The sequence below is a fragment of the Apiospora phragmitis genome, assembly GCF_038363925.1.
Source record: "Apiospora phragmitis strain CBS 135458 chromosome Unknown utg000001l:1.0-2902119.0:1.0-2906034.0, whole genome shotgun sequence".
NCBI classification, from domain to species: domain Eukaryota; kingdom Fungi; phylum Ascomycota; class Sordariomycetes; order Amphisphaeriales; family Apiosporaceae; genus Apiospora; species Apiospora phragmitis.
Genome location: NW_027117399.1, coordinates 1,610,854 through 1,636,838, shown reverse-complemented (window position 1 = coordinate 1,636,838; position 25,985 = coordinate 1,610,854). Strand labels below are relative to the sequence as shown.

General features: G+C 52.5%; 12 protein-coding genes across 12 annotated transcripts; 9 read left to right on the top strand and 3 right to left on the bottom strand.

Annotated features, from left to right (window-relative positions):
- Positions 1-281: 281 nt before the first annotated feature.
- On the bottom strand, positions 282-952 carry PG994_000494 (uncharacterized protein; the record flags this gene model as incomplete). The annotated part of the gene is made up of 2 exons (XM_066851903.1): positions 282-556; positions 682-952. 2 exons carry the CDS (start codon positions 950-952, stop codon positions 282-284), a joined length of 546 nt encoding a protein of 181 aa, XP_066722535.1.
- A 676-nt stretch (positions 953-1,628) lies between these two features.
- PG994_000493 (uncharacterized protein) lies at positions 1,629-2,724 on the top strand (the record flags this gene model as incomplete). The annotated part of the gene is made up of 2 exons (XM_066851902.1): positions 1,629-2,567; positions 2,599-2,724. The coding sequence occupies 2 exons, from the start codon at positions 1,629-1,631 to the stop codon at positions 2,722-2,724; spliced, it is 1,065 nt and encodes a 354-aa protein (XP_066722534.1).
- Positions 2,725-3,278: 554 nt separating this feature from the next.
- Positions 3,279-3,680, top strand: PG994_000492 (uncharacterized protein; the record flags this gene model as incomplete). Its single annotated transcript, XM_066851901.1, has 1 exon — positions 3,279-3,680. The coding sequence occupies one exon, from the start codon at positions 3,279-3,281 to the stop codon at positions 3,678-3,680; it is 402 nt and encodes a 133-aa protein (XP_066722533.1).
- Positions 3,681-4,712: 1,032 nt separating this feature from the next.
- Positions 4,713-5,505, bottom strand: PG994_000491 (Vesicle-associated membrane protein; the record flags this gene model as incomplete). The annotated part of the gene is made up of 2 exons (XM_066851900.1): positions 4,713-5,391; positions 5,468-5,505. The coding sequence occupies 2 exons, from the start codon at positions 5,503-5,505 to the stop codon at positions 4,713-4,715; spliced, it is 717 nt and encodes a 238-aa protein (XP_066722532.1).
- Positions 5,506-6,179: 674 nt separating this feature from the next.
- PG994_000490 (ATP-dependent RNA helicase) lies at positions 6,180-7,037 on the top strand (the record flags this gene model as incomplete). Its single annotated transcript, XM_066851899.1, has 1 exon — positions 6,180-7,037. One exon carries the CDS (start codon positions 6,180-6,182, stop codon positions 7,035-7,037), a length of 858 nt encoding a protein of 285 aa, XP_066722531.1.
- Positions 7,038-7,068: 31 nt separating this feature from the next.
- Positions 7,069-8,505, top strand: PG994_000489 (uncharacterized protein; the record flags this gene model as incomplete). Its single annotated transcript, XM_066851898.1, has 1 exon — positions 7,069-8,505. One exon carries the CDS (start codon positions 7,069-7,071, stop codon positions 8,503-8,505), a length of 1,437 nt encoding a protein of 478 aa, XP_066722530.1.
- A 683-nt stretch (positions 8,506-9,188) lies between these two features.
- Positions 9,189-10,915, top strand: PG994_000488 (uncharacterized protein; the record flags this gene model as incomplete). Its single annotated transcript, XM_066851897.1, has 4 exons — positions 9,189-9,795; positions 9,896-9,938; positions 10,012-10,357; positions 10,418-10,915. 4 exons carry the CDS (start codon positions 9,189-9,191, stop codon positions 10,913-10,915), a joined length of 1,494 nt encoding a protein of 497 aa, XP_066722529.1.
- Positions 10,916-11,804: 889 nt separating this feature from the next.
- PG994_000487 (uncharacterized protein) lies at positions 11,805-12,512 on the top strand (the record flags this gene model as incomplete). The annotated part of the gene is made up of 3 exons (XM_066851896.1): positions 11,805-11,862; positions 11,984-12,051; positions 12,150-12,512. The coding sequence occupies 3 exons, from the start codon at positions 11,805-11,807 to the stop codon at positions 12,510-12,512; spliced, it is 489 nt and encodes a 162-aa protein (XP_066722528.1).
- Positions 12,513-13,580: 1,068 nt separating this feature from the next.
- PG994_000486 (Clr5 domain-containing protein) lies at positions 13,581-14,963 on the top strand (the record flags this gene model as incomplete). The annotated part of the gene is made up of 2 exons (XM_066851895.1): positions 13,581-13,636; positions 13,709-14,963. 2 exons carry the CDS (start codon positions 13,581-13,583, stop codon positions 14,961-14,963), a joined length of 1,311 nt encoding a protein of 436 aa, XP_066722527.1.
- Positions 14,964-17,212: 2,249 nt separating this feature from the next.
- On the top strand, positions 17,213-20,762 carry PG994_000485 (pre-mRNA-splicing factor ATP-dependent RNA helicase prp22; the record flags this gene model as incomplete). Its single annotated transcript, XM_066851894.1, has 2 exons — positions 17,213-19,210; positions 19,290-20,762. The coding sequence occupies 2 exons, from the start codon at positions 17,213-17,215 to the stop codon at positions 20,760-20,762; spliced, it is 3,471 nt and encodes a 1,156-aa protein (XP_066722526.1).
- A 458-nt stretch (positions 20,763-21,220) lies between these two features.
- On the bottom strand, positions 21,221-22,777 carry PG994_000484 (uncharacterized protein; the record flags this gene model as incomplete). Its single annotated transcript, XM_066851893.1, has 2 exons — positions 21,221-21,900; positions 22,288-22,777. The coding sequence occupies 2 exons, from the start codon at positions 22,775-22,777 to the stop codon at positions 21,221-21,223; spliced, it is 1,170 nt and encodes a 389-aa protein (XP_066722525.1).
- A 1,188-nt stretch (positions 22,778-23,965) lies between these two features.
- On the top strand, positions 23,966-25,078 carry PG994_000483 (uncharacterized protein; the record flags this gene model as incomplete). Its single annotated transcript, XM_066851892.1, has 1 exon — positions 23,966-25,078. The coding sequence occupies one exon, from the start codon at positions 23,966-23,968 to the stop codon at positions 25,076-25,078; it is 1,113 nt and encodes a 370-aa protein (XP_066722524.1).
- Between the last annotated feature and the right edge of the window lie 907 nt (positions 25,079-25,985).

Below are 25,985 nucleotides of genomic sequence, written 5' to 3'. Positions count from 1 at the left end.
TTCCGATTAATTTTAATATATTAAATGCGTTGTGGTAAAATTAACTTATATTTTATCAGAAGGGGTGTAAAAGAATGAGACATTCGCTTATATAGGATATTCGCTTGTAGGATACGTTAGTAGTAAGCGATTCAACTGGAAAACGTAGGTTCGAAGAGTGTGCGGTCTATGTCAAGCGCGAGCTGTGTATATCTCACATTGCATATGAAATTTGACATTCTCTATTGGATATCATGCTTTAAAATTCTGCTCTAATTCCATTGTCCTGAAGAACGCTGATTTCAACCCAAATACTTCTCAATGTCCGGATTACCGTAGAACTGTCGTTGAAGCCTTTCCCTTCGCTTCTTGTCTTCGGCGGCCTTTTTGCGAACCTTGCCCGCATCCAGCTTCTGGGGCTTCTCCTTCTTCCACTTCTCCAAGTCCTTGGGCACTTGCACACCAATGCCCAACATGTCTCTTTTTTGCTTCGCTTTGATCGGGTATTGTACGCCTTGCTGCGAAGCGCCAAGCCCCTTTCTCGCATCAGGATCCCATCCCTGTGACTTAAGGACAGCTAAACCCATGCGTGACCTGTCGAGAGCCGAGGCGGGTGAGAATGTTCCAGACAGACTTGGTGTGCTATTGATGCTTCGTGGCTGGCAGTTGCGCCTCCATCAAGCGGCAACTGGCACAACTCACATATCCTGTATGATACTGGGCTCTCTGGAGGGGCAGAGGCCGTATCTCGTGGCGGCATGACTATGTTCAGGTAAATGTCTTCTATGGATTTTGCAGGTGTGCTGGTCGTCCTGTTTTGTTCCGTGGATGTGGTTTCTTCAGATGACGCCGGAACAAATTGGATGAGCTTGCGCCTGAGCCCTGCACTGAAAGGCTTCTTATGCTCAAGCCGAACATCATAGTCGTCGTCGTCGTCGTCATATCTCACATCTGCTGCATCCTTAGAAGCCATCTGAATCAGTTCACCCTCGACAGTGATTGTCCTGAACTCCTTCGGCCTTGCACTTGTCGTCTAAACCCGCTGGGCTCTCCGCTTGGAAATATCTGGGCGCTCTCGAAAGACGATACGGTAGAAAAAAGCTGGAGGCAGCAGTGGGTCGAAACGAATGTAGTAGCTGAGTCACGATGTTTGCAGGCAACAAGCTTGAGCCTCGAGGTTGGAGGTTGAGCTGAACCGTTTCTAATCAATGTCCCTCAGCTGTAAGGCCCTGGAGAAACCTATTATTAGCGTGCTGCAGCTGACACATCCGATGAGCTTGTGTGGGACCCCCCCCTGTAACCGACCAAAACCTACCTGTTATGTAGCTTCTGGCCTTATGAGATTGCCAGATATCAACAATCTGTCACCAGCGACGACGAATACACATTCGCTGTTTTTATGTCCATTGACCAACTAAAACCCTGCGCTTGAGATGGCACGGTAATCCTACGATCCTCACTCACCCCAAATACCTTTTTACGAGTGAGCTACAGTCGCAATGCTTGAACTCCTCGGATATCTCTTTCACGATGGCTACCCATCTTGGCTACCAGACCCCTGGTTTCTGGCCACGGTTATACTGGTCGTGGCGGTCATATACTTGATCAAAACGTATAGCGATGGCAGAACGAACCCAATCGAAGGCAAGATGCACGGAAAAGTCGTCATGATTACGGGCGGAACATCCGGAATAGGAGCTGCAGTGACGAGAAGACTGGCCGAACGAGGAGCCCAGATTGTCCTTCTAACCCGCCTTCCGCCGTCCGACACATTCCTGGCCGACTATATTGGCGAGCTACGCAAACAGACCGGCAACGAGATGATCTACGCCGAGCAAGTCGACCTCACCGACCTCTACAGCGTCCGAAAATTCGCCACGAAATGGGTCGACAACGCCCCGCCCCGCCGTCTGGACCAGATCATCCTGTGCGCCGCGACACTGACGCCCCCGGGCTGCAAGCGAAAAGAGACGGAACTGGGCCTCGAGGAGACGTGGATGGTCAACTACGTCGCCAACTTCCACCTGCTCGGCATTCTCAGCCCCGCCGTGCGCGCGCAGCCCATCGACCGCGACGTCCGCGTCATCCTCCCTACGTGCGCCTCCTACATCTCGTCGCCCTTCCTCGGCGAGGAGCTTGATGAGAAGAAGTGGACACCGGGCAAAGCGTATGCGCGCAGCAAGCTGGCGCTCATGGTGTTCGGGCAATCCTACCAGAAGCACCTGGATGCCTATAAGCGCCCGGATGGACTGCCCATGAATGCGCGAGTGACTTTCGTGGACCCCGGTCTTTCCCGGTCGCCGGGCTTCCTGCGGTGGATCACGCGAGGAACCTTCTGGGGTCTCGCGATTTTTCTGGCTACCTACCCTCTGCAATGGCTATTCATAAAGGACTCCGAGAGGGGCGCCCAGGCTATCCTCTACGCTGCCATGGAGCCCAGTCTGGGTCGTGGCTACGGTGGCAAGCTGATCAAGGAATGCATGGAAGTCGACTTCGCAAGGAAGGACGTCAAGGATGAGGCGATTGCCAAGAAGCTGTGGGAGTCGACCGACAAGCTGATTGAGAAGACTGAAGCGGAAATGGCGGCTGTGAGAGTTCTGCAGAAGAAGAAACAGGAAGAGGAAGGAAGAAGGGAGGCAAAACGCCGAGAAGGTCACGGATATCGAGGCTTTGGTCGGCTCGATCAAGAAGGGCAAAGAGGCCGAGAAGGCGAAATCTAGAAGGAGGAACAAGAAGGCATCTTGAACCTAGATGTGTTTCCGCATATTTTTCGTTCTGGATGCGTTGAACGGAGTCCCCAGATTTCGCCTTGAACATTAGACGGAGCAAGCCACATTAGTGTTAGATGATAGAGACAGCTTTGGCTGCTACTATGGATTGCTAGGGCAGTATATACACCCAAGGGCTGGGAAAGGGTACTGTCTATTAAAGAGCTGGGAGTTTCTCTCGAGCACGCGGCAGAAATCCCGAGTCCTAAAGTCCAGGAGTATAAACTCCTGGTTTCCGTTCGGATGTTAACGCCCATCCTACGCCTCCGAGAAGACGGCTGGTGCCGAAAGGGGGCTGGGAGTTGTCTAAGAGAGGCCTAAGACAAGCCTTTGTGGGGAAGTGGATAAATCAGAACAAATTCGGCAAGTACAGCCAGCATCTGGTAATGACGGGCTTGCCTTGGGCGGGATTCGCAATCTCAACAGTAAAAAATAGATTGCAGGCACTACAGTCAAACGGTCCCCCCTTTGTGATTTCGTAAATCTTTTCCCGAACCTGTTCCTTAGAGCCTTTCTCGGGGCCCGTCAAAAATGCAGCTCAGGCGTTCGGTGTCCCAAACGTTCGGCAGCGCCCACCCTGCCCTCCGCACGGCGGCGCCAACGGCGACACGTGAAGATGACGAAAAGCGCCGCCAGATCTGGCGGGGTCTGGGATTAGGTGTAAACGATCGCTGTAGCAGCAGCGGCAGCAGCAACAACCATACCGGAGAGAGTGGACTACCATTGCATACCTCAACATCTACGGCAACCGCGGAGCTTCAATTGCGGCTCCGACAGCAACTGCAACGTCTCAAGCAACATACAGCGGCCCATAATAACCAGTCGTCGGCGAGAAAACAGGGAGAGCAGCAGCAGCAGGAACAGGAACAGCGTCTTGTAGGCACCACGGATCAGATACTCTACTTCAGAGACCAATTGCGGCTAACGCATTAGTTTCATAGCATTAGCAGCTCCCGTGAGAAGAGCAGCTCGCAATCCTCGTTTCATCAGCCTGTGGAAGGAGAGCCTGCCGCGGCATCACTGTTCTGCATTTCAGGGTACAAATAGCAGCCGAGCCCTCTTTTATCAAACCGGCTTGGAGAACGAAACAAAACCGGCCTCTTTGTCTATCACCTCTATGACTGCCATCATCATCGTCCTCGGCAGTAACTAGACTACGAACTCCTTGCCTACGACCCATCAATCTTTTTGTCTCAAAATATAGGCATGCAGTCGCTGGACTCTGCCGCTTACACCTCATTCCTCATGCCTTCTTCAACAATCCTTTCATCATCATCATTGCCATTCACAAATCAGCAACAGCAGCAACGGAGTACTATGACGCCACCGATGGCAGGAGTATCACACGACGTCTCTTCGGTACATCCCGTCTTCTTCTCAGGCAGATTAAGGCGTGTGCCCTTCACCTTCGATGTCGCTTATGCAAGCCCGGTGGCTTTAGGGTATGCTGTTCCTGAGGTACAGAGAACGGCAGGCCCGCGGTTATGATTGAGGCACTCTGCCTGTAGTAACCCTAAGTTCGAGCAGATAATGAGGTGCTCATAGGGAAGATGTATAATTTACTAGTTCACTCATGAAGTCTTTGGTCGCGCCAGTCATTTGTTCCGTTGTGAGTCAGCTATTCGACTACTTACCTAGCCAGGCTACGCGCCGAAATACTACGTTAATGGACATGTTGTGATATTGAATATCAAGATGGTGTTTCTTGCTTCACTTGCATGGTTGCGTGGAGATATCTCGGTCCTGTTGTAACGATGGTTCGATTGCAGTGCTCAATTTCAGAAGAAAAGGGGGAATAAGTATGCTATGTACATCAAATAATACATCGAAAACCTGACACTTGCCTAGCCCATCTAATACGAAAAATCCGGAAACCACCCGATGCTCTCTGGTAACGACTGAGGTAAAATAATCCATTGTTATTGCTCCTGAAACCCATAACCTTCCGAGGCATCCAAAGATCCCTTAGTTTGCAGCATTCTTGACGGCGATGACGATAGCCGCGATGATCAACACAACAACCAATGTCAAGAGCGCCATCAGCTTGACGTTCTTCCACCACATCTGCCTCTTCAGGCCGCGGCTGCGCACCCGGAACTCGCGCGCATTGCCGCCCAAGCGATCCGTCTTGTCGACCAAGAGATCGATCCTCTCGCCGCGCTCCAGCAGGCCCTCGATGTTCTTGGTCATGATGCCGCGGACGTCGTCGATCTCGCGCTGGACGTTGGTGATGGCGTCCTCGCGGCCGCCGCTCGTAGTGCCGAAGTCGACCATCAGCTTCCGGAGCTCGCCGTTGAAGGAGGCGGCGCCGTAATTGGGCATGTCGGCGAAGTCGGTGTTGGTGCTGTCGAACTCCTCGAAGAAACGCTTGCGGATCTCGAATAGGTAGCCGAAGGGCACGCGGCGGCCGAGCGACGAGTCGGCGATGACGAGGAAGGTGAGGCCGCCCACCGAGGGGTTACCGGCGTGCTCCGAGGGCGCCTCGGACATGTAGTGGATGTGGTTGTTGCCATGGGTGTAGGTCAGCTTCTGGGGCGTGTCGTGGGTGATTTTCGGCAGGATCAGAGAGGCCAGCGACGACGTCTGCGAAGAGGCTGACGTGGTGCATTCTGAGAGGATGGTCGAGGTATGTGCGATGCAGGAACTTGACAAGTGTGCGCCGTTAGTTGCAAGTCTCTTTAGGAGTGCAGTGGGGATGGGATGCTTGTGGTCGCACGTACTAGAGCAGAGGCGTTTTGGGGGTTGATGAGGAAGCCATCGTGACAATGTTGTGCCTCAAACCTTCTGTTGCAAAGCCCGGCAGGTTGGATTGATGATGTCTTAGGCTGTGTTGTGCAAAGGGTGCTCAAAGGCGTATCTTGTACTGGCAGGAATGGAATAGGGTAACCGTAGACCTGTGTCTGTTACTTGTAGTACTTGAATGTATGTATAAAGAATCCGGGGTAAGGTAAGGGTGTGGAATTGGATCGTCTCGTCTGGTGGATTGTTCAATGGGAGCCCGCATACATGATGGGGACGACGGGTGTCTGCGACGGGCTGGCTTGCTGACCGGACTGGCTGCTGACCATCGGCGAGTCGCAACCTGCAGCATGACGACGTAGCGCACTGGCCCTCTAAAATTTGGTGTTACAGTACGACATGTTTACTAACATTGACCGATTGCAGGTACTGCACCCACTAACGGGCGCTATGGAGTATGGAACACTGGAGACTCGGAGCTGATCATCCATCCCTGTCCCTCTGTACCTTTATCGTTATCGATAACAAAATTTTGGCGAGAGTTGCCATCGCCGTTGGTCGCGAATCCCAAAAGTCAATGAACGCGAGAAGTGGCACAAGTGGGACTCCATACTTCGACACTCCTCCGATTCTTGGACAACACCCCATTCGATTTATGTCTTAACATGGTTTCTTACATGTCAATCCTTTGTCATGCTCACAATACGCAGAGTTGGTCTGGCTAGGTCAAGTTGTATCCTCCAAGCCGCCTACAGCCATGGCTTCTCGACGTCCATCCGACGGAGTCGCGTCCCGTCCCGGCCGAGTTTCAAGATATTCAAGTATTATGGCAACCAGGATAAAGGGACGAATGTACGGGATACCATCATAAACTCAACGCAGACCACATCCCGCGGTAACAGTCGGACGCACGCCATCTTCCGTAGGCTAGCAACCAGCAAATACGATGAGCTCATGGAACAAGATGGTTGGAAATATAAGAAAGAGCAATATGTTTCCCTGGAAATTACCACAGAATCCGAGCTCAAACAAAACATCGTTTCCTTCCGGGGTTTAATCGAGAAATCTTGCGACTTGGCGAGTCGGGAAAATGCCATTAGCAAGACGGATAACCCTCTCTTCTATGCCCTCCGCCATGCTTTCATCGAGGGAGATGTTGCACAGCTCACTAAGGAGTTGAGATACGCCTTCCAAAATTTCTTGATGCGCAATCGCTTCTCCAGCAACATCGCGGCTACTCACAGAAAAATCGCCGATATGCGTTTCCCATACGAATGGTTCCCTGCCACGAGAGCTATCAAGAGGACGATACATCTACACGTCGGGCCCACAAACTCCGGGAAAACATACCATGCTCTGAAAGCTCTGGAGAACGCAAAGACGGGCATATATGCCGGACCGTTGCGGCTGCTGGCGCACGAAGTTTACTCACGCTTCACCGCCAAAGGCAAGCCTTGTGCCTTGATTACAGGAGAGGAGCAGCGCATACCCGAGAATGAGGATAATTATTTCCGCAGTTGCACGGTGGAAATGACGCCCCCTGAATCATAGGGTCGATGTTGCCGTCATCGATGAGATTCAAATGATTGGCGACATCGAGAGAGGCTGGGCCTGGACCCAGGCTTTCCTTGGTGTACAGGCAAAAGAAGTCCATCTCTGCGGCGAGGAACGTGCCGTCGAATTGATCAAATCTCTGTGTGACACCATTGGTGATGATTGCGTCGTCCACCACTACAAACGTCTAAGTCCTCTGCAAACGATGAGCGAAAGTCTCAATGGCGACCTTAGCAGATTGCAGAAAGGCGACGCCATCGTTTCCTTCTCCCGTGTTGGACTCCACTCTCTCAAGACGCTGGTTGAAAAGAAGACAGGTCGCCGTTGCGCTATAGTATACGGTTCCTTGCCGCCGGAAACACGTGCACAGCAAGCCGCTTTATTCAACGACCCCGACAATGAATACGACTACCTCGTGGCGAGCGACGCCATCGGAATGGGGTTGAACCTTGAGATCAAGCGTGTGATCTTTGAACAAACGCATAAGCGTGACAGTACCACGTATCGCCCAATGACCACTTCAGAAATCAAGCAGATTGGTGGCCGGGCAGGGCGGTTCAGGACCGCTTCTCACGCGATGAAGACCGATAGAATGGACGGCTCTGCCATCGAGCCTGCAGCGCCGCCAAATCCCACGAAGGGTTCAGTTGGCCTCGTAACAACCTTGGAAGACGCCGATTTAGGTGCTGTTCAAGATGCTTTCAACCGGGAGCCCGAGCCGCTCAAGACTGCCGGACTCCAGCTACCACCATCTGTCCTTGAGCGTTTCTCGTCTTACTTTCCTCCAGCCGTCTCTTTCAGCTACATGCTCGTACGCCTTCGTGATATTGCAAGGGTCTCACCTCGTTTCCATATTTGCGGCTTGGGGGAAATGGCGGAGATTGCTGATTGGATCCAGCCCTATCCAATGTCGGTCTATGATCGCTGTGTTTTCCTCAATGCCCCTGTCAACCTGAGGGACAGGTCTGGCCCTATAGTATTGCAGGCTTTCGCAAGATGTGTTTCTACAATGGATGGAGGGCATGTGCTAGACATCCCTGAGCTTAACCTGGAGCTTCTGGATCACCAAAAGGAAACATATCCCGGGGGCCCGGCCAATTACCTCAGCAATTTAGAAGCACTTCATAAGGGTCTCACGCTTTACCTTTGGTTGAGTTATCGGTACTCGGGTGTCTTCCGCAGCCAAAGTCTTGCCTTTCATATCAAGGCAATGGTAGAAGAGAAGATCGACGCCCAGCTTGGGGAAGCTGTCTATTCACAAGAGGCGCGCCGAGCAATCATGAAAAAGGTTCGCAAGCGTCTCGAGTCACGCAACCGCGATATGAACGAAATCCTTGGGGATGCTGGGGAAGACGAGACTCAGCATGAGACCGTAGGCGACTGGGTCGAAGAAGGCCATCAGGAGCCTCTATTTGAAGATCCCGCAGATCTAGAAGTCATTAAGGATCCACGAAAGTCTTCATGACAAGATTAACGAACACTATGTAAGATAAATCCCATTGCATCTGCGGTGTTTATAACATACTCCAGCGTCAATGTATCATATTTGGCTGTATATAGAGATGTACTTACACGGTGTTCAATCCCTCCTATGCCGGAGTGTCGCATTGAATGCTGATCAGCTGGGAAAGCACCATCCTTTGGTTGTGCGCTCTTGCCTCTGAAGTTGTTCGCATGACTGCAATGCATCAAATGAATACACTTTACTCAACTCGAAAGATCCTTTTCTTGTTTTCACTACCTCCACCCTTGAGCATATACAACTACGCTGCATAATTACCTCCTAAGGGCCCTATAGACCATGACTGGCAGCCCTTTGCCATGCTGAATGGCGAATGACGCCTTGGTTTCACTTGCCGCCAAACACTTTTACACCCTGCCTGCATACTGTACAAAAACCTACATCGCCCGATGCCTACGATTTCAATGCCGCCTTTGTTCCCGTCCTATCAAAGAAATATCAATGCAAGACACAGATAACGCAACCTTCAAGCACAGATTAGCTGCGATCCAGCTGCCTCCAACCGGACCGACCTGACGAATATGGGATCAAATGGCCGCATCAGTCCGAAGACAGCATGCCCATTTCCGAGTGACGATGAGCTGACAGGCCGATAGCGGCGGACTCTCACGCGAAGCATCTCCGCTATGGATGGACAAATGAGTAGACTGCCTTCCTCTGTCACCTCGATCGCGAATCCTCCCACCCCCGGTGCCGTACGACCATTCCCCGCAACCCAGAGCTTGAGGGATCTATCGACATCATTCGGTTCGCCATTTAGCATTCCGCCCACCCCTTCTTTGGGCGTCGACCCGCCGCGACCGGCCAAAGAAGGGTGCGAATGGGTATGGTTTCCTGGTGGCTACTGGGCAGAGCGAGAGCGTGTGGAGATACCTCGTCACACCACCAGGAACTTCAAATGGAGGAAGAAGTCAGGCAGGAACAGCTCGAGCCGGGAAACAGGGGAAACCGATTCCACATTCCAGAGCAGCCCCAAAGTCCTGGAACCCACGATTGAAGCTGCAAGCCTGGCCCCCCTCGCAAGTCCCTGGCTGTCCGAGGAGGCCCACGTTGCATCTCTGCAGCAGCCAGAATTTGGAAGCCGTGAGCAAAACGAACCCAGCCCGACATCATTTCCGTGGGCCAAGACTGCCGCGTTAGCAAATGGCGCTCACTCATCAACCCAATCGCTTTCTCCCTTCAGCCCCGTCTCGGGTTCTGGGAGCCCTCAATTAGCGCTCAGTGGCATTGGGAGTGAGAGCGAGACCATAACCGCGAAGCCTACACCGCCCAATGTTCAGGCCAGGTCCCCTCGGATGTCTTCCCTCAAGATCTTTAAGTTGCCCCTAGTCAGACCAAAGAGACCTTGGATGGGACTTCGTCCTAAGCCAGGCCAGGTACGAAATCTACGATATATCCCCATTACTCTCTTCGTTCTGCAAGCTTCTTTGCTGACTTTCTGCGATAGAGGTCGGCGAGAGAAAAGGATCCAAAGGACCTTGAAGCATATACTGAGGACATTATTGAGGGTGCCAAACAGCGCTTAGCACATCCTGGAACCCATACCAGCCCACTTTCCCGCATCTCAACGCTACTCCGCGAGGAGAGCAGCAAGAGCCCTAACAGTAGAACGTGGCAGCGTAAGCTCTTCGGAAAGAGTCCTTGGCATCGCAAAGCCTCGACTGGGTCCGATGCAAGTGCTACTAGCTCTATACTAGAAGTACTTAGAGGTCACACACCGCTAAGCACTCCGGTCTCAGAGACAACGGCCTATGTTGAAACCCCGCGCGAGTATTGCGAGGAATTCCCTGGTGGCGTGAGCAGTCCCCTCATGTTCCAACCATGGTGAGCATCTAACAAAGGCGAGAACGTATAGGAAGCGACACGGGTTGATACGCCTCCTCTCCGCGAAAGCACCGACGAACGCCCAGGGCGGTCCTTCTTCTTCGACATCAGCCAGCACCCCTCCCCGGACAAGCATCTGCGCTCGCCTCTGCGCCACCAGCAAGCGGCCCCTCCTTCGCGAACGCCGACCGTCCACAGAGCTACGGAATCTGGCAGCCAGAAGGGCGAAATGAGACACCACTCTGGAGGATCAACGATGTCTTCCAAGGAATGGTGGGAAGTGCCCATCTCGGTGCCCCGCTGGGAGGACATGCGAGCGAGCCGGACGTTCGAATTCGAGCTGCCCGAGCACTTGCCGAACAGCCCCATGTGCCCGGCGAACAAGAACCACCAGTCAGGCGGAACGGGGGTGTGTGTGTACCACGGGCGTAGAAAAAAGAGTACGCCCCTTGTTTGGGGTGAAATGGTCAATCACAAAACGGACCAGGCCTGGGAAGCGAGAAACATTAGGAGAGAGTCTGAAGGTTAGGGTCAGATGGCTTAAAAGTAGATGCCCATTGAATATGACTTTTACTAAGTATGAACGTATTGCGAGTCAAGAAGGAGTTGAGCAACCCATGTCATACGGGAGTCGTTGCATGTGGAAAGATGACTCGGACACTTACAGCGCCGGTGAGGAGAAGTAGATAACCATGTCTATTGACAGTCTAACCAGGTAAGGGTCTAACCAGGGCAGGCAATTCCCAAGTTTGTTTTTGCTCAGTACAGATCACGATGGTAGATTCAGCGAGCCTCTCGAGTGTCCCTGCAATGCTAAACAAGATATATCCCCTTGAACGCTGAATTGCTGACCCCCCCCCTGGTTTGACCGTACTGTACGGCACAGGGATAGTTTGGTACGATCGCCGCGCCGTTTTTTTACGTCTGATGTGAAACGTGCGCTGTCTGATTGGGTAGAATTGACCCTGCTTCGGTTTGCACGGCTTTGTCGATCTGTGGCTGGTGTACAGTTCAATTTGCAGGGGGGGCAGTAATTCAGCGTTCAAGGGGATAACGTTGAATTTCATAAGCGATGACGAATCCCTCCATGTAATGTCAAGGTATGCTACGGCTGCCGCTTGCTTACCTAATAGTGCATTACCCCAGGGAGTTAGAAGATGTAGTCTCATGTTCGGCCCCCAGTCTAAGCCTCGATCCAGCCCCGCCACTAGCTCAACATAGCACGAGCCCCACAGGTCATCATGTTCGCAGGCAACGCAATCCACCCGCCTCGCCTAAAGTATTGGGTAAAGTTAAAGAGGTCTCCAACGGCGTCGACTCATCTCATGTTCATCCCCCCAAAATACATTCAGACCAAAACTACATCGCCTTCTTGACTTACGACTCTGGACATTAACAGAGAAGAAACATTTACAGTCATGTGTTCTGCTGATTGCTTCCTCGCCGTCCTGGCCATTCTCTTCCCACCACTCGCAGGTACGTCATCTTCCCCCACCATCGATCGCATTGTTCGGCTGCCTAGGAATCGAGGGTGGCTCTACATCGTCGCTCAAGCAGAGCGCGAAGAATATAGCGAACGTTTACTGACCGTTTACAGTCTGGGTGAAGTGCGGAATCTGCTCCGCTGACTCTCTCATCAACATCCTGCTCTGCATGCTTGGTTTCGTATGTTAACACTCCGCTCTTCGGATTCTTTCTCTACCTTCGGTATCTATTGGGTTCTTCGCAGACCACACTACTAACTCCTTTGTCTCCTTGAACAGATCCCCGGTCTGCTACACGCCTGGTACATCATCGCCAAGTTCCCCGAAGAGTCGTACGAGTACCAGCGCGTGCCCCAGGACAGCGAGGGCGGCCGCGTGACCTACGTTATCGTCCAGGGCGACGGCGGGCCCCAGCGACAGCGGCAGCAGCAGCAGCACCGGCAACCGCAGCGCGTCCAGCCCAAGCCGCAACACCAGGACGTGATGAACTACGGCGCGACGAATCAGAGCGGCGGCGGCGGCGCTGCGGTTCAGGGGGGCTCTTCATCCGCGGCGGCCGGGAGCAGCGCGGGCGGCCATAACGCGCCGCCTTCGTATGCGGAGGCTGTCAAGGGAGACAACAAGATCCAAACTCAGGACTAAAGCGCTGCCCCCCACCTCCTGCAAATGGAGGTTCGGTTACAGCGAGTATTTACTGTTGTTGGCCATTAGAAGCGTCCTGGGAGAAGCAATGCGCTCTATCGGAAGACTCGGAGTTCAATATGGGAGTTGCTACTGTTTTCTCATGAGTTGTGTTTATATCATTATATGAGATGCGGAAACGGTCGTATTGTCTTATTCGTCACACATCAAGGCTATGGGTACGATTGGGTCCCCTTTTCAATGCGTATCTATATTGCTTTTAATCGCAAGGTTAACTCCCCAAAGACAATTTTCCCCTATAAATATAGAAAAAAAGAGATACATATAAAACGTTACGCCAAAGGATACTAAGGAAGCCAACTGCCTTCTATTTCTTTTGCTAGCCTATAAGCTCGCAACCGCTTCCAAGCTGAGCTTCCCAAGAATAACTCAGCATGCCTCGGGCATTACCCTTTCCTCTCCGCAATATCGAAACTTCCCATGATGCAGATGGACATGACGAAGGCGGCGTTGCCCGTGGTGATGGTTGGTAAAGGTGTTGTGTACTCTTAACGTCAAATTTACCAGTTAGCTAGACTGTCTTGCGCGAGGCGTTCATAAGGAATTTACATGTAGTCCGTCTACTGGATATCTATGATGCGCCCATGCCGGCAGGTAGGGATCTTTTGTACATTGTCAGCTCTCCATTGTGGCTTACTTGTGTTACAGAATAAGGCTCTGCTCTAGTATTAACCAGGGATATTCTGTATGTAGAAGTGCACCGTTGTGTAATGCACATCAGCTTCCAGACGTGCATAAACCACCACCAGTTTAATCGTCTATTGGTCGCCTCATTTCTCATGAATCTAGAATAAATTTGGATTACTGTCATGGCATTACATGTCGTCACTCTCAATGTCCAGCCTCACTCATGAAGAGACGAAACTCCAAAGTGTTGATAGAGACTACATCCTTTCCAGCCACGATATTAGCCTTACAATGTAAATTTGGAGATAAGCCATGGATCAGTCAAGGAGTGAGTGGAATAGCTATCGAGCTATCATAACCGAGTACTATATTGGCCGTAACATGACGCTACCACGGCTGATCGATGAGATGAAAGAGAACTTCGATTTCCACGCAACGTAAGCCACACTTCGTAACGTATTTGAACATAGAAGCGTAACTGACCAATGGGCCTCTTGAGTATCTCACAGTGCTTCAATGTACAAGAAGCATTTCCGCCAATGGGGACTCAATAAGAACTTACGTTTCGACCGGGCTGTAGCGGCATTAGGACATGCCCGGCCAGATAGCCGCAATTCGCAAGTCGTTGACAGGCAACTCAGCCGAGAAAGGCTCCAGAACTATATCCGAAGACTGCCCGAGAATCGGCGGCAGCAGGCGCTGCAACTGGTTCATGGTTCAGGGGTGGCAGCTTCCCCCCCTCGCTCGGTAGAACCGCCTAGTGACTTGGGCCTAGTGGAACACTGCATACACCTGCTCTCACACCACGTACGGGGTTCTCACGAGTCCGGGGAGTGGCCCTACGATCCGGAGACTGGCGTGAAGTATGAGAAGGTGGTGCCCAACTGGTGCACCTCGGTGATGTCTGCCGCATGGGTGCTGGAAGAAGGCAAAGAGCGAGAAGCTCAGCTGCTACTGGCCCGGTTCCAGAACGAAGCCCCGAGTCAACTGCAACGACCTGATCCACTGATATTTCTCTTCTTCTACACGTCGGTGCTTTACTTTGTCGAAAAGCACTCCGACAAAGCGTGGCAACTTCTACGGAATTTCCGAACGATTGCTGATCACCTCCCGTGGCCGGGGAAGCATCCACTCCGCCTCCTATTTCAGGCCCTGCACCAACTACGGCCTGACAACATACTTGCGTATGCCAGCACGATACTGCTCACATATGTGGATTTAATTCACAAAACCCTCGGGGGAGCTTATCCCGCCGTTCAGGACATGCTTTCGGACGCCATGATGCGACTACTACGGTGGAGATTAGTGAGTCCCGAGCAAATAGCCGACCTCGGCCACAACATGTGCACCAGAGCCGAGAGGGAAGATCGACACCACAACGAGTACTACTTCAACGTGAAGCTGCACATTTCCAACGCGTATCTGTTAATGGGGAAGAACCGTTCTGCCGAACAGGTGTTAGATGAAATCGCAGCGCCACACAACAAGGACTCCCGAGACCCGAGGATTTTAATGTCAGTGGACAGATTCAGGGCCAAGTTGCACGAGAGCGAGGGTAGAACGTCAGACGCTATCGAGTGCGTATTGAGGTCGTTGGTGCTGACCATGAAGCTTGACGGGAAGCAAGGTCCTCACTTATTGAATGGCTTGATCTTGTTAGGCCAGTTATATGAGCGGGCTGGTCAAGTTGATGAAGCACGAAGAGTGAGAGAAGATCGCGACGCAACCTTGGAGGCCCTGTGCAACAAAGACGAGCAGCCTTGAGTAAAAGGCTTCCAGCTTCCCCCTTTCTCATATCAGTCGACACTCTCAGTTTGCTTTCTGTATGTACATGAGTTTCTCAGATTTGAATCTTAAGATCCCCGGTATCTGAATGATGTTATTATACAAACTTTGACTTGCAACCCCTGACGAAGTAGCGATTATGGCTGTAGTTTTGCGCATGACTGTAAAGTCAATGTCAGGACATCGGCAAACCAGAAATCACACCAAGAGCACTTGGCAAGAATCGATACCCTTGAAGAACCGTGAGAAAGTCTGGAGGGTAGTGGTGAGGGTGAAACCTAGGCCGAATCGTCATCAGACCCCTCGTCGTCAGATCCTTCCTCATCGGAATCTTCGTCATATAAATTACTTTGATCGCTACCCTCACTATCGTCGCTAGCTTCGTCGCTGCGGTCGGCGCTGCCATCAACGTCTTCGCTGCTACTGTCACTTTTGCTGTCGTCTGCTCAGTCATGAATCAATGAATACATCCTTGCATGCCTATATATAACTACGTCAATTGGGGACAGCCTACCAGATGCTTCTCGTAACGGTGACGTTTCCAGCCACTCGGCATGCTTGGCAGAACTTGGACCTGTAATCGTTGCCGATATGGCGATTCCTCCTTCACTTGCAGCAATGGCTGCAATACATTGTGTCCAAGGAACGAGATTAGGGCGGTCTTGAAAGAGGAGATGTTATATTCATTCAACTGCGGGTTGTGCTTCGGTCAATGATATCGACGAGCCTAGCTAGAGGACCCTAGGGCTGTATTTATATGATGAATCTCCCGCTTATGCACCTGGTGCCCCGGAGCAGCTGGAATGCAAAACTATAGGAGCATCGCTTGGCCTGCACAAAGGATCCCTGCAAGTATTACGTTAGGGGGTGTTGCAGTAGGCCGGCGTATAAGCTGTGTTATCTACCGTAACTTGCATGGGTCTTCCACTGATTGGGCGCAAGGAGAAGCGAGGGATTAGAGGAGACAAAAGCAACAATGAGGCTTGATACTATCTCCTATATGTTCGCCACATGAGTGGCTCGCATGCTGGTGTTGTTAAGCCTTCACCAATCACGAAGTGTAGGTGCAGGCCACGCCGCCACGAGACCTACGGACATCCCTGCGTTTCATCTCCCATCTAGTACTTCGTGGCCGTACACCATATTTCGTAGCAATCACCGATTCCTGCACTTCATCGTATCTTTGTCCTTACTGATTTTCTCTTCCGCGGGAACGCCCTCCCTCCCCTTTCACCTTGTTCTTTCCATTGGGACAGCCCGGTACAGGACTAGTACGGCGCATTCGAAGGAGTGGAAACGAGATACAACTAATTATATGCAACCTTAGCCGAAGCGATGCAAACGCCGATCTGGTCTGTTGAAGGAGTGGACGATATGTGCTTCACTGAAGCAGGCATCTTGGCGCCTGTTTATACTTCGAATGTCCTTGCTGAGAACCGGCACAGATACTAAATACCACCGGGCCTGTTCACGGTTCGGGAACTCCTCTCTTCCCAAACCTCACCACCGGCGAAACTGCGGCATGCCTCACTAGATAACGAAGCCCATTATAGATTCTACCTGTTCTTCTAGCGGAGCGGATAGTGACTATAACGATTCAAGCTAAACTACCTCATAGCCGGAGGCGAGGGGCGTAATTGTGCCAGAGGGGTGTGGCTTATGTATCTTGAAGTTCTGTCGTCAAAACCACCTGAGCCGGTGAACCGAGTAAACCATGTCTCAGAGACTGGGTTCATTTCATAGATATGTTGGGTTGATAGCTGACAATAGGATAGGTACGGAATAGCTGGCAGCTGGAAGGTAAGCCCATATAATGCGCCGTTACGTAATCTGGAGCAATCAGGTCCGGTCGCTAGGCTAGTGTCATAACTGGTCGTGATGGGGCAATTGATGGCCATGGGCCAACTGCGCAACTGGCTTGCGATTCTCCTTCTCGAATGAAATAAAACATTATACACCAGACAAGAGGTAATAACTTTCGGAAATACTAGATAACTCCCAGTAATAAACCTACTGCATTCTTGGATATCTTAATTTTTATTCTTTTGCTCCATCCGGGAAATCTTATATCTTGTACGAGTCTCGGTTGCTGTGAAAGGTAGGCATGTACAAGGAAGTGTAGGTGCATTTCAAAGCTGCAACGCGGAAGCCGACTCCATTTATTTTTCCCTCCACACCCGACCTGCAACGCGCCGACGACCACAACCACCTCACCAACGGCAACAGCTATGGACGATTTCGAGGAGCTCGAGCTCCTATCTCTGGTGTCCAAAGTCACGTCCGAATTGCAAAACCATCTGGGAATAAGCGAAAAGACCCTTGCAGAATTCATCATCGCGCAACGATTAGAAAGCAAAGACCGCCATGACTTCCAGAAGAAGCTGGCCGGCATGGGAGGGGCCAAATGGCCCGACAGTTTGTTCGACAGTATTGATCGACTAGTGCGGACGATGCACCCGAAGATGAAGAATCAGCAGAATGGCGCCAACGGCTCAGAAGACCATCACCGAACGCTCGAGGAGAAGAAATCCCTATTTGCCGGGCTCGCGATACCCGACAAGCCAGTCCCCAACGACGAAGCCGATGCCATCGACGATACACTTGCATTGCTGGAGGATCTCGAGCCAAAGCCAAAGGAGCGCGGCTCGGAGCGGGAGAGAACGTCGAGGAAGCGTACGAGGAGCCCCGAGGATCGTGAGAGGCGGCGGCGACGGTCGCGGGATCGGGAACGGGATTATGACGACCGCCACTCAAGTAGACGCAAGAACAGGAGGCATGATTACGATGATGACGGTTTCAAGCGGCCACCTGTACCCGAAGTGGACAATGAGCCCGTCCTGCACAAAGTCTACGAAGGCCACGTTACTGGAATCAAGGATTTCGGTGCGTTCGTCAACCTGCATGGCGTTCGCGGGAAGGTGGATGGCATGGTTCACATATCACAGCTGATTGACGGCCAACGAGTGAACCACCCATCAGACCTGCTTACCAAGGGCCAGGATGTAAAGGTTAAGGTTACCAAGATCGAGGGTAACCGCATAGGCCTCTCTATGAAGGAAGTGGATCAAGTGTCAGGCCAGGACCTCGTACCGCAGTCTCGGATTCAGTCAGGTGCGAACTTCGAAGCGGTCGGTGCTGGGTCTGGTGCAAACTCGATGGCACTCGGAGGAGGTAGAAACGGCGGCTATACAGACACAGACACGAATGCCGATGCGCTGTCGGAGTATGCGTCTCAGCCTCGTCGCCAAAAGAAGCGGATGACGTCCCCCGAAAGGTGGGAGATACGGCAACTGATCGCATCCGGCGTTGCCAAAGCCTCGGATTATCCTGACCTGGAAGAGGATTATCACGCCACGCTGAGAGGCGAGAGCGCCATGGAGTTGGAACAGGATATCGATATCGAGGTCCGTGACGAAGAACCACCTTTCCTGGTTGGCCAAACGAAACAATCGCTAGAGCTCTCCCCGATTCGCGTGGTGAAGGCTCCGGATGGGTCACTGAATCGTGCTGCTATGTCGGGCACGAACCTGGCAAAGGAAAGAAAAGAGCTTCGAAGAAATGAGGTCGAAGCAGCGGAAGCAGATTCAAAGAACGTTGACCTATCGACACAATGGAACGACCCGATGGCAAACCCGGACCAGAGAAAATTCGCCAGCGATCTGAGAAATGCGGCCAAGATGATTGCTCCCAAGACAGAAGCCGAACCGGAATGGAAACGAGTAGCCAAGAGCGAGCCTCTGGGAAAACGGACAAATATGACCATCAAACAGCAGAGAGAAACCCTCCCAGTCTATGCGTTCAGAAGTCAACTCATCAAGGCCGTCCACGAGAACCAGTTCCTTATTGTCGTCGGCGAGACTGGCTCAGGAAAGACGACGCAACTTACTCAATACCTGGCGGAAGCTGGTTTTGCGAACAATGGTATGATTGGTTGTACTCAGCCCAGACGTGTGGCCGCCATGTCTGTGGCAAAGCGTGTCGCTGAGGAAGTCGGATGCCAGCTTGGTGACGAAGTTGGTTATACGATCCGTTTCGAAGACGTTACCAGTCCCTCCACCAAGATCAAGTACATGACGGACGGTATGCTGCAAAGAGAGATCTTGGTCGATCCCGATCTGAAGCGTTACTCGGTTATCATGCTTGACGAGGCCCACGAAAGGACTATTGCCACTGATGTCCTCTTCGGATTGCTCAAGAAGACGATTAAAACCCGGCCAGATCTCAAAGTTATTGCAACTTCGGCAACGCTAGATGCTGATCGCTTCTCTTCCTACTTCTTCGAGTGCCCTATCTTCACGATTCCAGGACGTACTTTCCCTGTTGGAAATCCTGTATTCGAAAGAGCCCGAGTCGGATTACCTTGACTCTGCTCTTGTCACGGTTATGCAAATCCACTTGACAGAGCCCCCTGGTGATATATTGGTCTTTTTGACGGGCCAGGAAGAGATCGACACTGCTTGTGAAATCCTACACGAGCGTATGAAAGCTCTTCCGAATGTGCCACACTTGCACATTTTGCCCGTGTACTCGGCCCTGCCAAACGAGCAGCAAAGTCGCATTTTTGACCCAGCTCCTCCTGGAGAACGTAAGGTCGTCATCGCCACGAATATTGCCGAAACCTCCATCACAATCGATCACATCTATTATGTTATTGACCCTGGCTTCGTCAAGCAGAATGCTTACGACCCAAAACTCGGCATGGATGCGCTCATCGTTACCCCTATTTCCCAAGCGCAAGCCAACCAGAGAGCTGGTCGTGCTGGGCGTACAGGCCCCGGCAAATGTTTCCGTCTCTATACTGAGCAGGCGTTTTCGACTGAGATGTCTCCAGTTACCATACCGGAAATTCAACGACAGAATTTGTCATCTACGATTCTAATGTTAAAGGCCATGGGTATCAACGACCTTCTCAACTTCGACTTCATGGACCCTCCACCCACCAACACGATGTTGACGGCCCTGGAAGAGCTGTACGCCTTGGGCTGTCTAGACAACGAGGGGTTGCTCACGAGGCTGGGAAGAAGGATGGCCGACCTGCCTATGGAACCATCGCTAGCCAAGGTCCTGGTTGCCTCGGTCGACCTGGGCTGCACGGACGAGGTGCTCAGCATCATCGCCATGCTCAGCATCCCGTCCATCTTTTACCGGCCCAAGGAGAAGCAGCAGGTGGCGGACCAGAAGAAGGCCAAGTTCCACGACCCGTCGGGCGACCACCTGACGCTGCTCAACGTGTACAACGGCTGGAAGCGGGAGGGCTTCTCGAACCCCTGGTGCTACGACAACTTCATCCAGGCCCGCTCCATGACGCGCGCGAAGAAGGTGCGCGACCAGATCGTCGACATCATGAAGCGCCACCGCCACGCCATCGTGAGCTGTGGCCGCGACACGTCGAAGGTGCGCCGCGCCTTCTGCGCCGGCTACTTCCGCAACTCGGCGCGCAAGGACCCGCAGGAGGGCTACAAGACGCTCATCGAGGGCACGCCCGTGTACTTGCACCCGAGCTCGGCCCTGTTCGGCAAGCAGGCCGAGTGGGTCATCTACCACACCCTGGTGCTCACGACCAAGGAGTACATGCAGACCACCACGACCATCGAGTCGCGCTGGCTCGTCGAGGCGGCGCCGACCTTTTTCAAGGTGGCGCCGACGGACCGGCTCAGCAAGCGGAAGCAGGCGGAGCGCATACAGCCGCTGTATAACAAGTATGCGGCCGATGACGACTGGAGGCTCAGTGCGCAGAGGCGGGGCGGGCGTTCGGGTGGCGGTGGCACTTGGGGTTAAGCTGGAAGATGTCAGGATTCGATGTATTTTACTTGGAATGAAGTTGGAGACAGTATGATAGCAATAGAGTCTTGCTAACTTTCTTGGTTTACTCTCAATGGTCTTCTCGTTCATTCCGTTGTGAGACTCCGGCATGACGTTGCGGTATCATTATATACGATTATATTGTAAGTACCTATACAGTGGAACTGGGAATATGAGGTGATTCTCCTCGACGTGTAGTTAGTTAATGAACAGTCCATTAAACAAGAATCGTATTACCCAATAGATAAATTCACTATAGACTTCTACATATGCAGTGTTCTCTTAATGTATTATATTGTTAGGCGAATAGATATCTTCATGCTTATATAGATAAGCAATAAGCACGTAGGAGTATGGGTTAATAAGTAGTCCAGGAAATATTTATATCATCAAACTAGGTTTTGTACCTCACTTCACTAACACGAAAGTGACGTCTAATTCCACCAGAAACTAACACTGAAGCTCACACTCAACCCTCGAACGTAATGCCACCATCCTATGGGGATATATAGGGTATCTCCTGCGTTCAGGATGCAGTCTACATAAGGCACATCCTTGAAGGCCTTACGCAGAGCCTCCTCGGAACCCTGCTCCTCAGGACTGTATTGTTGATCCCGGGCCGGCTGGTCCCAGCCTTCGAGGACGCCGACATCCAGCGAGCTGGTGTTCCCCATCTCCACGCCGTCTTCCTTGCCGCGGGCTTGCATCTGCTCCGTGTGGAGAGGCGAGTAGAGGCGTACGTACTTACACCCTACTACCTGCACCAAAAGGTTATGGTAAGGGTCATTGTGGAGCGGCGTGATAGTTACAGGTGGACCGAACCATGCATTCAGCATGGGCTCGTCTACTTCGGGCTGGTCCTTGCTAGAGTCGGTAGGGTGCGGCGGTGGGGATGTGTAGCATAAATCTGGAACGAGGATGTCGTTCCGGAGCGCGGGAAGTTGCGTGAACAAGGGATGCTGCGCGAGGTACGCCACCTGCTCGCTAGCTGGGCTTTTGTCGTTCTGAGCTATGTGGCCCGAGGACAAGGAAGGATCGATATAGTCCCGCAGGAGGGACCCGAAGGTGATGAGTTTCTGGCCCCACCCTTCGTCGACGTAACTCCGGCCAATCTCTTACGGGGACCAGGCGGTGACCGCCAAAGGTTTTGGACAGCAAGTAGGAGGGTTTGTGCCAAGGGTGTGTGGTCCTGGCAGGCCACTCTTCAACAAGATCTGTAAAAATCAGCGGCTCAGGTCCCAAAGTCGGGTCTGACGGGCTGTCCATGTACGTCTGGAAAGCCTCAACAGACATGGCAGGACGACGTGGGATGGGGTTCTCAACAGGGGGTGTAAATGGCTGGAAGCTGGAAAAGGAGACGGCAGAGGAGGGCATATCATCCGGCGGACTTGGCTCATCTTCCTTTTCATCGAGCTTGACCCGCTTCGCTGGGTTGACTGCATTGACAGCCTTTTCTGGTTGGGTTGATGTCCAAGCATCATGTATAAGTCTAAAGCTTTACCAACCCAGACGCGACCTCTCTGTTCGCCGGCAGCCCCTGCTAATATCAGAGCCAAGTCTAGGGTTTTGACGAGCTCAGCGAGGACCGTTTCGTCCAATAGTAGAGTCTGTTGGCCCGAGTGAGCAGTATTGGTTGCCCTCAAGAGTAGCAAATGGAATTTGAGGATGCTGGCATCGGTGTACAGCTGGCGCCAATACACGGGCAGATCTTTGAAGAGGAAACAGTAAAACTTGGAGTAAGAGATGGACAGGAGGTCTTCCAACCTCTTCATCGACAAGTCGCCGGCAAGGAAGTCTGGAAGCTCCTCAAGAGTGGCCAAGACGGACGCTTGTCGAGACAGGAGACTCACTAATGCCGGACCGCAACCCAGCAGGCTTTGGTGAGGCTGGGGGAACGGTTCAGTCTCTGCAGCAGCAAGCAGGCCGTCACATTCTTCCCGGATATCACGTGTTGCATCCCGGCAAAGATGTAGGAGCTGGCGGCAAGCCATTTCTCCTTTGCCTCGGTGTTTTTCTAATGCAGGAATCTGATGAGAAGGGCCTGGATGCATCGAGGAGGAAGTTGGGTGTGGGCGTATTCATCCCCAAGACGCACGGGCCTCCAAGTACCTAATGCAATTGGAAATGATTAGTCACCCCAAATCAGCTCTTAGTTGTCAGTGGTGTGACATGACGGCTGGCCCTCCTCAAGATGTGTTTGCTATGCTACCTAGGATTTCTATTCAATACTTTCTATGGCACTCGAAGCTCAACTCTGTCCTAATTTTATACTCTTACCATTCTGGAATAGCTTCTTATAATTGAGTTACGAGATATCCAAGGCGTTGAGCCGGGGACGTGCCTTCTCGACACCATCACCAAGCGAGCCAGTGACAATCTGAATCAATTGCCCACCATCGTATTGGGGCAATCTGTATCGTGCACCTGGCAAAAGCCAAATGGTATTTCTGAAATGCCTTCTCCGCAGGCCTAGACTGCTCCTCGAAACACCCCACATATTGCTGGTGTGTCTGCTTGATCTCTGGGCATCCTCTTGGTTGCACATGCACTCTATCCCATCGAATCAGACCTCGGGATACGAGCTCCGAAAGGAGCAACTGCAAGGCTCAAGATAAAACCATGGAATAGACCAATGGCAATATACCATCTCTACGCACCATACATCCACGCATACTGGTAGGGGCCAGCTAGATCGCTTAGGAAATCGGGGTCTACTTCTTGATTCACCTCACCTTATCTAGGAAGCCCAGAAGCATCAGGCTGATAAGCCGTCGCTATGCCTCCTCCATGGGAAGAGAGAATGGCGCGGTCGTCTGACCATCAATCATGTTATTGATTAGAACCCCCCATTGTTGTTGATTGGCTGTGGAAAACCACCACGATTTATTCGGGAGTTATCAAAGGGAAGCAACGAGGGATGATGGCCTATTCACACTGACATAGTCCAGTCCCGGCTTTCCGGCAAAGGACCCTCGCGTCGAGCATCTAGACCCGCAATCCCACGTGTCTGGTGTGCTGTATAATGCCCGAGCTTTATAGTATGTGGCTGACCATTATTCGACAAGACCTACCCCGGCGAGATATGTCTTTGATCTCCTGGCTCCTAGCTTTCCCTGGAGCCGTGTTGCTTACGACCTTCTCATTACCAGGCTTTTGCATATAATTTGGCTTGTACAGTAATGGACGAAGATTACCTGGCTAGCAAGCCTCCCCAAGAATGTTGCGTGTCAGTGAGTGGCGGTGAAGTCGTCACCGACTTCGACGAATACACCTTTCGCGCCCCTCGTCCCGGTCTGTTCGTCGGTGACTGGCGAACTCCCGCCGGAGAGGTCAATCCTGTCCGGCTCTTTCGATCTCACGAGAGAGCTCTCAGCGATCGCCCGCCATGGCCGCTAGATCTTGGCGCCCTGGCTGTCTTGCCCCTCGAGATTCTCCAGCAGATCCTGTTGGACCTCGACATGTGCTCCCTGCTCATCTTTGTCGCGACCAATAAATCGTGCGGCCACATCGTGACGACCCTCAAAGACTTCGAAAGGGTGGTCTCGTGTCCCCAGCTCGCGGGCGCTGTCTTCCACCTCCGCTGCCGCAGCTTCGGTCTCCGGCAGCTCGCGGCGAGTGTCCGAAGCCCCGAGTGCCAATGCTGCGGCCGGTTCGGGGACCTCTTCTACCTAATTACAGCCGAGCGTTTATGCTACCACTGCTGGCGCGCGGACCGGTACCGGAAGGCCGTTTTCCCGACGGGCGGCGGACGCAGCCGAGCGCTGAACACGGGTCTGCAGCGAGACGCCATCGCGGCGGGCCTCCCGCACATCTCGGTGCCGCCGGGGAGCTACGGAAACATGGGGGAAGGTGTCATGAGCAAGCGGCGCGTCGCCTTCGACCGCACATCCTTATTTGCCAAGTTTGGCGCGCGGCGGCAGCGGTGCGGCGTGGCGGGTGGCGGCGGCGGCGGCGGCGATGGCGATGGCGATGGCTGCTCCATCCTGGAGTACCGCAGCGCCGAGCCCGACGTCCTGAGCTACGTCGCCACCATCCGGGCTCCCTACTTTGACGAAACGTCACAGACATGGGAGGAGGGCTTCTTCTGCCGCGCTTGCGCGTCCCGCGGCCAGGAACACGCTGGTGGCGCTGCCGGGGACTCCTCAGCAACATACGACTATCCACGCAACTGCTATCCTGCGTGGGACCTCCCTTACCGGCGATATACGCGCAACGGGATGGAGCAGCACCTACAGGAGCATGGGAAAATCTACAAACTACCGAGCCAGGGAGAAGCAGTCTGTGTTCAGTAGTGAGTTGTGTCGACAATATCTTTTCGGGAAAATGTACTGATACTCGCTTTCTCAGTGCCCACGAAAATCCGTTTGGCCGTTGGTTTTCCTGGGATGACGAAGCAAACGAGCTGATGCGGATGAGTGAGCTCTTGCGGGCTTGTCGCGAGAAGAAGGTCCAGCTGGCACCACTACAGACCTTTCTTCCGAATTGGTACTCCGTGCCCTCGATGCCTCCGTTTCTACGACATCACTCGTACCCGTAATAGGTTCTCCTGCTCTCGCAAACTATGTCTTTGCCCTCAGCGAGCCAAAATGCGGCCCAGTACTATCCAAATCTCTGCGGTCCCAAATCCGGCCACCCACAGTTGAGTGTGTTCAGTCCTCTGATAGCTCATCATGTTGGTTATGCAGTTTCCCGGCCGGGTACCCATGGTAAGGAGCAAGTTCTGGAGGCTGGATCGTGTTGAACGTCTCCGAAGGACTGAGTAAGCAAGGGACTATCAATAATCAAGCACGAATGGTGGCCACCAACCATATCCGGTAACAGTCGCGATGGTCTTCATGACACTTCTTCGAATACACCAAACGATATCCTGAGTGACTGTCCCTCGAGATGCCAAGCTGGAACCGCCACGATGGTGTTTGGATAGCATTTTTGGTACGGTTTCTTTCTACCTTCCCTGGGAGGCAGTCCCGCGTACAATGGTACGTTGCCTTCGAGGGTGGCTGGGGGGGGGGGTTCTCCCGAAGCAAGCGCCCCAAATATGAGATTACGAAGCAGTAGTCGATGGGGTAGGTTTTCAGCCTTTCGAATAGGGCCTCGAGAGCCCATGGTCTTTCTTGCGATTGTGTGACTGTTTCTCCTTTCTTGATGTGTGGCTTTGTATTTCTATCTCTATGGGTATGTATAAATTCATCGCTAGGT